General features: G+C 36.2%; 1 protein-coding gene and 1 long non-coding RNA gene across 4 annotated transcripts in view; one reads left to right on the plus strand and one right to left on the minus strand.

Moving 5' to 3' along the window:
* Window positions 1–12,500, plus strand: part of LOC136855676 (uncharacterized) — a 223,680-nt gene that overhangs the window by 153,403 nt on the left and 57,777 nt on the right. The gene's annotated exons all lie outside the window — the stretch shown is intronic.
* LOC136855670 (myogenesis-regulating glycosidase-like) overlaps window positions 1–12,500 on the minus strand; it is a 59,699-nt gene that overhangs the window by 42,725 nt on the left and 4,474 nt on the right. For all 3 annotated transcript variants that reach the window (XM_067132933.1, XM_067132913.1, XM_067132924.1), the window contains exons 2-4: window positions 8,938–9,090; window positions 6,845–7,037; window positions 1,185–1,344 (exon numbers count right to left, since the gene is read on the minus strand). In XM_067132933.1, the coding sequence (XP_066989034.1) occupies window positions 1,185–1,344; window positions 6,845–7,037; window positions 8,938–9,088 (504 nt within the window). In that variant the 5' untranslated portion in view covers window positions 9,089–9,090. The remainder of the gene's footprint in view (window positions 1–1,184; window positions 1,345–6,844; window positions 7,038–8,937; window positions 9,091–12,500) is intronic.

Consider the following 12,500-nt stretch of genomic DNA (forward strand, 5'->3'; position numbering starts at 1 on the left):
GTTGTGCAAATTTACAGCAAATAAAGATCGTCCATAATTCAGAGGTTAAGATATAACTGAGGCAGTGATCTTTGTAATGTTTTCCTCTAGAGACAACCCGTGTTGAGGGAAAGCTGAATGCTATTCTAGGCGATTCCTTGATGTAATCTGCGTTAAATGTTTTACCACATAGGCAGTAGGCGTGCTATAGTGGTTTATTTTAAAAGGCTGAAAAATGTCCAATTTTTGGAACCATACTCTACTGAAAGTCTAGTGTTCTGAAGGCAAGAATCTTAGAATATTAAATTTGCAATTACCATCTAACGTACAGAAATTTGAGGTGTTAATCTAACGTCACAAGATTTCCTCTTTGAAAAGAATCATAATTTTGTCGAGACATTCTAGGTAGTAGTCAGTTTTCATAATCAGTGCTTTCTATCAGGTAGAAAATTGCTCTTTTATCAATCATTTCTTTTGGGATACTTGATTGTATACAATTTCTCTTCGAAATGACTAAAGCTTTCGTTCACTTGATTTAAAGTGCAATCGAAATCATACAATTTTCGTACACTTGTTTAGTTTTCTGAGAAGAAAACTATTGTGTCGGCTTTGTCTGTCGGTCCGCACTTTTTTCTGTCCGCACTTTTTCTGTCCGCCCTCAGGTCTTAAAAACTACTAAGGATAGAGGGCTGTAAATTGGTATGTTGATCATCCACCCTCCTATCATCAAACATACCAAATTGCAGCCCTCTAGCCTTAGTAGTTTTTATTTTATTTAAGGTTAAAGTTAGCCATAATTGCGCATCTGGCAGCGATATAGGCCAGGCCACCACCTGGCCGTGGTTAAAGTTTCGTGGGCCGCGGCTCATACAGCATTATACCGAGACCACCGAAAGATAGATCTATTTACGGTGGCCTTGATTATACGGTGTACAGAAAACTCGACTGCGCCGAAGAAACTTCGGCTCATTTTTCACTTAAGTTGTGCTCGAATGCATGCAGTTAATATTAATTTTATTAAACATTTTCGTGCAGTATATCTAAGATATGCTCGAATGAATGCAATTCCATTCCTAACCCTAACCTTGACACACGTCAACGAAAACATAAACATAATATAGTTTCCTATCGTAATCTTATTGACCTTGGATTCCTGTTAATTCGTCCGACCACTCCTGAGTTCTCTCGATATAAAACCACCTTACCCTGACAGCTATTCCCCGAGAAGAGATCCAGTACGGTTCAGAGACTCCCCCGTACCACAAGTCCCTCCTCTGCAACATGTCAGCTGTTACGTAAGGTGTCTCGTTGCGTGGCACCTTCTCTATGGGCCAAGGCTGAGAGATCTGTTGACCTCCACCGTACCTGTGGAACAGAAAACGGCTGATGTACTTACAGATATCATTTCTTAGAGCATTTGCGAGTGTTTTGGGGCAATGACGTGGAAGTGCTAAGTTTTTGGTTCTGTAGTGGGAGGGCCAGATAATAAATATGATGATTATGGAGAGTAACAGGGGGAAAAAATCGGCGTTGTTGTTTATGCACTTCGAAAGAAAGAGCTAAAATATTGAAGGAATGAAGGGTATGGCAATATTCGAATCCAAATTAAATTTTCCATATTATTTTAAAGAATGAACTGTATATAAGAAAATAAAGTTTCTTTATATGCTTTAAATTTAATGATGAAATGAAACTTAAAATTAGTCCTACAAAAAACCAAATTCATTTCAAGAAAAACAATTCTTAAAACTAGTTTTCTGAGGAGGATTTAGCCTTCTCATGCAGTCATGAGGGCAAGTCACACCTCTAGGCAGAAAGCAAAAGAAGATTTTATCCTCAAAGATTTCAAACAATGTAAAATAATTTCTCCCTGGCGTTTATATATGAGTTTTATACGAGGTCACAATTCCGTCCTGAGCTGAGTGATGAAAAATATAGACTTTGATTAATGGATTTCTACAATGCATCTCTAAATTACAAAAGACAAGAAGAAAACAAGCAAACAGATATATATATATATATATATATATATATATATATATATATATATATATATATATATATATATATATATATATATATATATAGAGAGAGAGAGAGAGAGAGAGAGAGAGAGAGAGACTTTGGGATTTACTCTTAAATATTGTCCTTTATTTTCTTATGACTTCCATACTTTTTGACAAACTTGAGGCTAGTCTCTAGCGATGGCTCTATCTCACTTTAACTGTGATAGTTTATACATACGTACAGACACGTGTGTATGTATGTACACACACACACACACACACACACACACATATATATATATATATATATATATATATATATATATATATATATATATATATGAATGTGTATATATGTATGTACACATGCATGTATGAGTATGCAAAATAAATAAAAAGATTGTAAAAAGTAGCTGAAACTCGGGTAAAATAAATAATGAGGTTTTTACTGTGGGACAATTGAGAGGCATCTGAAACACTTAAACTTTTCTTTTTAATCTTCCCGCGTAAAAATCATCCCAATCTTCTCCCCTGTGAAAGTTGCGCTGCCTTCGGACTAACGGTCTTCCCGGTAAAATAAAAAAGAAAAAAACCTTATGATTAATCCAAGATGTTTTCTTTTCAGTGTATCAAAACACCATTCGACCAAGGTAGATTACAGATCGTTTCGCTTGTTTGTCAAACCAAGTGATTACTAATGTCTGTAAAATGAGGGTCGTAAGATATCATTTTAAAAGAGAAATGGCGTTCATTTTATTTTATTTCTTTCGGGTTAAGGTACTTCACTCTCCCGCTTATCTCCTCAAGTCCAACTTTCGTTCGCTTATCTCCCTCTTGGCAGTCCTCGCTCCATCCCATTCGTTTGCTGTTTTTTTTTTTTTTTTTTTTTTTCGTTTGGTTACCTTTTAGTAATCTGTAAAAGAAAACTATTGTGCCGGCTTTGTCTGTCCGTCCGCAATTTTTTTGCCCGCACTTTTTCTGTTCGCCCTCAGATCTAAAAACTACCAGGCTAGAGGGCTGCAAATTGGCATGTTGATCATCCATCCTCCAATCATCTAGCATATCAAATTGCAGCCGTCTAGCCTCAGTAGTTTTAATTTTATTTAAAGTTAAAGTTAGCCATAATCGTGCTTCTGGCAACGATACAGGATAGGTCACCACCGGGACGTGGTTAAAATTTCATGGGCCGCGGCTCATACAGCATTATACCGAGACCACCGAAAGACAGATTCATTTTCGGTGGCCTTGATTATACGCTGTAGCGGCTGCACAGAAAACTCGATTGCGCCGAAGAAACTTCGGCGCATTTTTTACTTCTTTTCATTATGCTTGCTCTTCTCTTGGTTCTGCTATGATCTTTCGCTCTTGTCAATTTTGTAGCCTGTGGAAGCTTGTTCGCTCGTTTTAGATTAGGCTGGCCTTATGCCAGCACGGGATCATACCCCTGGAGAAGTGGTTATCTTTCCATGAAAGCTTATTAAGTAAATTCTTGGATTTTCTCTTGAATTGTACTGATGTGTTCTCATTCTAACACAGCGAAGGAGTAATAATAACAGAATCTAATATGATAGACCAAGTACAAACATATAAGAAAGAAATAAATCTATGGAAACAGTTATTCTGAAAACTGGGTTTTACTGAGACTCTGGAACGAGAACTTTATTTAGTTTCGTTTGTTTATGAAAATGGCCGGGGCTCACATATTCCACAATGGAATCCAGATTTTCTTTGCACGGCAAAGCGGAGGCTTTAACACAGTGGTTCTCAAATTTTATGGTATCGTTACCCACCCCCGGGGGCAACGGTGTAATAGATCACCATTACCCCTACCCCATTCCTCTTCAGTTATGTGAAGTTATAATATAAAGGAAAGAAAAATATGGGAATGCTTAATTTCTAATGCATTTTATGTGTAAGAAATTAATTTTACTTTTACTCAAGTCTTAAGAAATGAAGAATTTAGATTTTCGACATTATTCCTTTCACAAAAAAAATAAAAATTAAAGATTGTTCCTTTTATTACAAACTGGAATTAAAGCATTATTTCTTTGGTAATTAATAGAAAATAAAGACATTATTGTTGCATTATTATTGGGAAACATAGTATTCTTTGTCATTTACTGAAATATCAGTGCGAGGGTCTGTATAGGACAGTGCACATCGCATACCAGCATTTATTTAGGATATATTATTAATAATTTACTGAATTTTATTCCAAAGAGCTATTACTTGTAGAAAGTGCCTCGTTACCCCACAGAAACGGCTTCATTGCCCTCACGGGGTCTTACCCCCAGTTTGAGAACCACTGCTTTAACATATTGCCTTTATTAACGGAACTCTTGACATCGTCTAATCAAAGTACTTTAGCGCGCAAGTCAAGAGTCTAGAAATTCTCATACGATTTGGTGCTGAGGCTGCAAGTGACACTTGTCGTACATCATGGAAACACTTGGCCACTAGAGATAAGAGGGGCATAGTGGGTAAAAAAACAAAGGAAATGTGTGGGACCTACGAAGACTAAGGCATTATTATGACATTTCTTCGTTTCAAGTTTGAATTACACGGCTATAAAGTGGACCCCATACCAAAAGATAGAAAAAAAAAAAAACTGCAACAATTCTGTTTTCCCTTCCAAATTTTCCCTTATATTTTGCATTCTTTTTAGTGTCCCTGGCTTAAATTTCCCAAAGTCCTCCGCTAAAAAGGAAACAAAAGAAGTAGATTTCTTTTTGAATAGTAATAAACTATTCTTTACTTCTAGGTAAAAGCAGTTTTTTTTTTAATTCTACTTTTGTGAAATACATTTCTTTGAATAGACATTCGCGCCTTGCATTGTTCAATTCTTCTGTGTTTATGCATTTTCATCTTAAGTTTCTTATAATACAATAATATGAATAAATGTATATAATAATATGAATGTGTGTCTATAACATGTTCTAACATGTTTTACTGCCAGTTGGAGGCACTCACATGTTGCCAGTGCTTCATATTATTATCCAGCAATTGTCAAAACTTGTTCTCCACTCAGACCATTGCTTGTTTTCAACATGTTTGTGATATGTATGCAATAATATGAATGCGTGTCTATAACATGTTGATCTCTATGCTAAAATTTTACTTGGCTAATTTATAATGATCTCAGTTGGTGTATTCTACACATATTGGAACAAGACCGAACTGGAAATGAAGGATTTCTATTTTCTGGAAAAGAAAACAATGACTAAAGCTGGGGTTTTGAATACAATTACTAGAACTTTACAAACTTAAATAGTCTAGAAGTGGATTCCATCATAGAAAAAGTAAAAAATGCGACGAAGTTTCATCAGTGCAAGAGAGTTTTCTGTACAGCGTATAATGCCGTATGAAACTTTCAGCCACGGCCCGGTGGTGGCCTGTGTTGTTGGAACGTACAGCGGTGCCAGACGCACGATCGTGGTTAACTTTAACCTTAAATAAAATAAAAACTACCGAGGCTAGAGAGCTGCAATTTGGTATGCTTGATGATTGGAGGGTGGATGATCAATATACCACTTTGCAGCCCTCTAGCCTCAAAAGTTTTTAAGATCTGAGGGTGGATAGACAAATAGCCATCTCATTATTTTTCTTTTAAAGAAATCTGAAAAAACAAGGATAAAGGGATTAGTTCAGGAAGAGCACCTTATCTCAAAGCCTTAAACACACCTCACCAACTCTTCGCACACACATCGCAAACTGGTTAAATACAAGTCAGAGACTTAATGGTAGTTTTAATCACTGCTTTATCCTATAATCCAGCATTTGCCAAAGCTTCGTTCTCCACTTACGGTCGTAGACTTGTTTTCAAAATGTTTGTGATATGTATGCAATAAGCTTCAGACGTCTTTATGACATGTTTTAAACATATTTTAATGCAGGTACGAGGCACCCTCCTCTTACTAGTGCTTCATATTATTATCCAGCAATTGTCAAAACTCGTTCTCCACTCAAGACCATTGCTTGTTTTCAACATGTTTGTGATATGTATGGAATAATTTGAATTTATGTCTATAACATGTTCTAATATGTTTTACTGCCGGTTGGAGGCACTCACATGTTGCCAGTGCTTCATATTATTGTCCAGCAATTGTCAAAACTCGTTCTCCACTCAAGACCATTGCTTGTTTTCAACATGTTTGTGATATGTATACAATAATATGAATGCATGTCTATAACATGTTCTATCATGTTTTACTGCCGGTTGGATGCACTCACATGTTGCCAGTGCTTCATATTATTGTCCAGCAATTGTCAAAACTCGTTCTCCACTCAAGACCATTGCTTGTTTTCAACATGTTTGTGATATGTATGCAATAGTATGAATGTGTCTATAACATGTTCTAACATGTTTTAGTACCGGTTGTAGGCACTCACATGTTGCCAGTGCTTCATATTATTAGCCAGCAATTGTCAAAACTCGTTCGCCACTCAAGACCATTGCTTGCTTTCAACATGTTTGTGATAGGTATGCAATAAGTTGAAGACATGTCTATGACATGTTCTATCGTGTTTCACTGCCGGTTGGAGGCACTCACATGATTCCAGAGCTTCATATCATTATCCAGCAATTGTCAAACTCGTTCTTCACTCAAGACCATTGCTTGTTTTCAAGATGTTTGTGATATGTATGCAAAAAATTGAATACATGTCTATAACATGTTCTAACATGTTTTACTGCCGGTTGGAGGCACTCACATGTTGCCAGCAATTGTCAAACCTCGTTCTCCACTCAAGACCATTGCTTGTTTTCAACCTGTTTGTGATAGGTATGCAATAAGTTGAAGACGTGTTTATGACATATTATAGACACGTTTTACTATGTTCCAGACGGAAACTTGACTCACCAGTGACCATCCAGCACCACGCAGTCCTTTAACTGAGAAAGTGTGTCGGTGACCCAGGAAATCATTTGGCAGTGCGCTTCGTCATGAATTTCTAAACCAGTTCCTCCGAAGTCTAGGCAGTTCACGCTGTTCCTGCACTGGACAGGATTTGAGCCGTCAGGTATGGTAAGGCCCAGGAAGATCCGAGCTTTGCCTGAAATAGAAAGAAAGAGATGGTGTAAATGTGTGCGTATATATATATATGTGTGTGTGTGTGTGTGTTTTTTATGAGCTCAAAATAGGCTCAAAAGTCCTAGAAAGGCTAATCAAAGCTCACTCCAGCATAATTTTTAGCGTTGACCTTTGAATGATGTAAGTAAACAAATGAATACCTAATATTTTGAATTGCATATTTACGCTGTAGTGCAGTAGTTTTGGTTTAATATTATAAATATCACAATGCAAAAAATAAATATGCTGAAATAAAGTCAGACTTATATGTAGTTTCTAAAGAGTGGACCTGTACCCAAAATTCTAAACTGTTCTCAAGCTTTGATTTTTGCCAGTGAAAATCCATACGTCTTCCGCAAGCACACACACCCACACACACACACACACAGAGAGAGAGAGAGAGAGAGAGAGAGAGAGAGAGAGAGAGAGAGAGAGAGAGAGAGAGAGACTATTCCGGTCAGTAATACATTTAAGTGCCCAGTGGCTTTTCGCACAAGAAAAGGTGTTCTGGCCACTTTCTTAATTAGAGAAAAAATAATAATAGGTTCTATTGTGTCTGCATTACTGATGAGTGTAACAAACAGAATTACTGGAAAACTCTTATTAAGTATGGAGAGAGAGAGAGAGAGAGAGAGAGAGAGAGAGAGAGAGAGAGAGAGAGAGAGAGAGAGAGGTCTCTGTGTATGTGAGAAGATTAATGTATGGAGAGGGATGAATAGGAAACCCGTCCATGGAAAGCCTTACTTATTTAAAATATTTATTTGGCTTTTAACCTCTACGTAGGGCCGTGACGTTGACCTTATTCACTCGTTGATTTCTTAATATTAAGGCCAAGGTTGAACTATTATTTGACTTTTGACATCAAAGTACGACCTTGACCTCAGTTTCCACATTGGCATCGTTAGTGCACTACACATCCAGATATGAGGCCTCTTTAATAGTTCAAAATTCCATTGAACTTTGACCTTGAACTTAGCCATCACCTCTATTTGACATTTGGCCTCTGAGTATATCATGGTTTTTATTAGAAAAAAAATTGTGGAGCCGTTTTTGAGTTTCGTATATGGGGTTTTAGGGGAAAAAAATCCATTAACTCACTGTAATGATAGAAGGATGTTAACCCATTTACTTTCAAAAACATTCAAAATTTTTTCAAAAATTTTCAAAATTTCAGCTTCTGCCTGCTTTCTTCTTACTTTCTTCTGAATACTTCTGTATTTGGAAGCACCGGCAATGAAATCTAACCACAGAATTTCAAAGTAACACAGTATAGCATTTTCGGCCTACATCCTCTGTCCTTTCTTGGTCTCTCCATAAACCGATAAAGACTCTATATGTAATTGCTCCGCACAGATTTTACGTCGAGTCAGCACCTTTCTGCTGAATCAATTTTCTTGTCCGACTTTGCGTTGATATTAGTAACTTTGATTGCCTCTGGAATGTGCTTTCTAAGTAAGCAAGACATTATGAACCCTTGGTGCAGAGTAAACAAGATATCCTTTAAAGTTTGTTTTAGCTTCCTCAGCATTTCCATAATAAACGATTAATCATCACGTTTACACATCCCTCATAATAATAATAATAATAATAATAATAATAATAATAATAATAATAATAATAATACAGACAGACAGACAGTATGGATAACGTCAAAAACAGTAATAGTATGCGAAACAAAAAAGATTATATTAATAAAGGAGGCAAAGATAAAGATAAAAATGTTAGTGGTTTAGGTAATAATAATAATAATAATAATAATAATAATAATAATAATAATAATAATAATAATAATAATAATACAACATAGTCACAGGGGTCTAGAAAATCCTTCAGTATTGTAAAATTTCAAAATACATTCCAAGAGAGTTCATCAACTAACTTACCTTTCGGGTGATCGAAATGAAGAATTCTATCTTCTCCCACCGCGACGGAATTGTACGGTGATTCGACCTGGATAAGAGTCTCCCCACTCGCCACAAACCTTTGAATTTCCAACATCAAGATGCTGGCTATTAACGCCCCAGGTGACATCATGGCTGCAAGAGGAGAGAATGATGTTAATAGGGTTTTATTTTGTACTTTTCTCTGACGTCACATATTCGATCCCGGGCTGAACGACGACCAGTCCAAACTGGGATGTGATTACTGGTTGCCTAGTGTTACTGCACTTGGCCAAAAAGGAATATATTGCATTGTTTATTATTATTATTATTATTATTATTATTATTATTATTATTATTCACTGAACAGTATGAGAGACTGAGAAACTATAATACAAACTGAAAGGCATCAGACACCCATACTGTTCAATGAAGCTTGCGTGAGGGAGGGCCTTCTTCCGAGATATTTATTATTATTATTATTATTATTATTATTATTATTATTATTATTATTATTATTATTATTATTATTATTATAGTAATCAAATGAAAATGAGCACGAGCAACAGCCGAGTATTAGCAGGAAAAGTAAAGGTATTTTGACATAATTTTTTGAAGAACGAAAACTTGACAGCATTTCTAAATTTAAGCTACTATGAAGCTAAGAGATTTTTCTACCAAAATAATCTTTAAGTCCGTTTTTTTTCAAAGACATTTAATAACTCTACGGTTAACTTCCCTAACGGCAATTTTTCCCATTAAGAGATCTTACTCCACACATATATAAGTTTTCAGATGTCAGGTTCAAATGGTGCTCCCTTACATCACTCAGTAACGCTAATGGAACACATTACATCTGGCTGAAATGCCGTGATTTCAGAACACATTAAGAATAACATCTTCCGTAAGGAGAATTCGAATTGCGAGATATAGGCTATACACACTGTTAACTTTTTTGTATTATTTTTTTCTTGAGGCCTGCGCGCTCTTTAGAAACCTTTTAGAAATGTTGTTGCTCTTAGTAGCCTTTCACGAAATGTGTGAAAAGGATGGAAAATGTTGAACAAAGAAGGGATATAGAAATGAAACTGAATACGGAGATAATACAGAAAGCAAGAAGCGATAATGTACGCAGACATGCACACTCACACAAATACATGCACGCGCACACAGATGTCTATCTATCTGTCTATAGCGAAAACACACACACGCATACACACATGTACAAAAATATACTGTATATACCTGTGTATATATATATATATATATATATATATATATATATATATATATATAAATATATATATATATATATATATATATATATATATATATATATATATATATATATATATATATATATAATATAAACTTCTTTTTTTTACAGAACAATGCCACAAAGGCCTGCGCCTATGTATTCTTACACATGTGTAGCATATTCATTCCCTAGATTAGTTCCCAACCTTGAAACAAGAAGCGAATTCAAGGACTGATTAAATATTTGACAACGATGCCTTTTCAAATTAGGAGGAACAAATTGGCCTTGCTTCTCTTTTCTCTACGGGATGACTTTCCAAGCTCCAATGAATACTTAATTAGTTCTCTGAATGAATTGTAGCTTGTTTTCCTTTTCAAACCATCTTGAGAGAGAATAAAAACTGGAGACCAATGTTCCAAGCTGTGGGAAAACCAGTTTAACGAGTCTTAGGGAACACGAGCGAGCTGCAATCCATTATTTTGCCAGCTTCCTCTTCAAATTCATCTCCACGAATTCTGGACAACACAAAAGTAATGGAAGTTGAACGCAACCATTAGAGTTTCTTTTCTTGTCAAGGAAGGTCGTTATCGAAGGATTTATTGCCTAAGTTTGAATCATACCCTAAACCCTAAAGAGGGCCCTGACCCAGTACCTATCACTCGTTTAGGACAGTTGAATTCTTTCGGCCTGGAAGATCGCTTTCTGGGAATGGCGAGGGTAAAAATGTTCTCGTCATTGACTCTTTTCAGTTGCTTGTTCCGTTCCGTTTCTTCCAAGGTATAATAAATTTTAAGTCTTCACTCGACGTCTATGGGGCTTTCAAAGGGGATGGTGGTTCTATATATAAAAAAAAAAAAATAGAATATCTAGGTAACTTTTCATCCGAACGACAGCTGAAGATTTCCGCCAGCTGTCTTATACGTTACGAGAGGTCTTGATTGCTTTAACTTCTTTCAGTTCACCTGGCTCTAATTTCCAGCTTTCCTTTATAAAAATCCGCGGGTACAGCCCTAATTAGAATCTAGAACCGGGCTCACTTGTCTCGTTAAATTAGTTCATAACCATAATTTAAATAAAAGAAATGGCAACGAAGTAGCCTTGAAGGTTACTCAGGAACCAACTACCGAATTGAGCGTAAATTTACAAGCTGATGTAAAGTGGGGAAGCAACCAGACAGGCAGGCATTCTATGCACATTATTGTATATCTTGGTAATTTCTTAGCATTAATATAACTCACTAAAACAAGTTAAGATACTGTATAAGTATTTGTCTTCGCTGAATACTGGCCACTGGATATCAAGTGCAATTATTAACAAGTCAACGAGAAAATTTTAAGTAGTTTCCCCAATCTTTCATATTCCTTTAAATCTATTGAACCAAAAGCAATAAAGTCAGTTATTGAAGTCTTGAATAAACAAGTAAAAAGTGCGCGGAAGCTTCTTCGGCGCAATCGAGTTTTCTGTACAGCCGCTGCAGCGTATAATCAAGACCACCGAAAATAGATCTATCTTTCGATGGTCTCGGTATAATGATGTAAGAGCAGCGGCCCATGAAACTTTAACCACTGCCCGGCAGTGGCCAACTTTAACCTTAAATAAAATAAAAACTACTGAGGCTAGAGGGATGCAATTTGATATGTTTGATGATTGGTGGGTGGATGATCAACATACCAATTTGCAGCCCTCTAGCCTCAGTATTTTTTTAAGATCTGATGGCGGACAGAAAAAAATGCGGACGGACAGACAAAGCCGGCACAATAGTTTTCTTTTACAAAAAACTAAAAGTGTTGGATTTCAAGTTCCCAGTACAATCCCGCTTTTTTTTTGGCGCTTCCTAAGAAGAGTGCACGATATAATTTCCAGGCCTAAAATTGAAAAGTTCTTAATAGCCTAATCTCTACTTGAAAACAACCGAAAGGAAGCTAAAGAATTTAGATATGAAATCTAGCTTTGGCTCTGTATTTCAGTTCGATGTTTCGTAGGTATACCGTTGCTTTTCGCCTAGAATAAGTCACGTGAGAGAGAGAGAGAGAGAGAGAGAGAGAGAGAGAGATAGAGAGAGAGAGAGAGAGAGAGATTTCATGGTCTTGAAACTGATCTCACGAAGTAATAATTTCTTTTTATGAAGCCATAGCAATTTCCAAATAAAATTTGTTCTCATCTTTGTCCTCCAACCTTTGAACAGAGTATCTACTAAGGACAAGCATTATAAAACCTCTTTTAACGTTCTGGAACTCCACTTCAGACCCCGCAGGATACGTCAAAGGATCTTTGAGAAGATTATTTTTAGCTCCTTTACAAGGATTAT

Source organism: Macrobrachium rosenbergii, chromosome 3 (assembly GCF_040412425.1).
Source record: "Macrobrachium rosenbergii isolate ZJJX-2024 chromosome 3, ASM4041242v1, whole genome shotgun sequence".
Classification (NCBI taxonomy): domain Eukaryota; kingdom Metazoa; phylum Arthropoda; class Malacostraca; order Decapoda; family Palaemonidae; genus Macrobrachium; species Macrobrachium rosenbergii.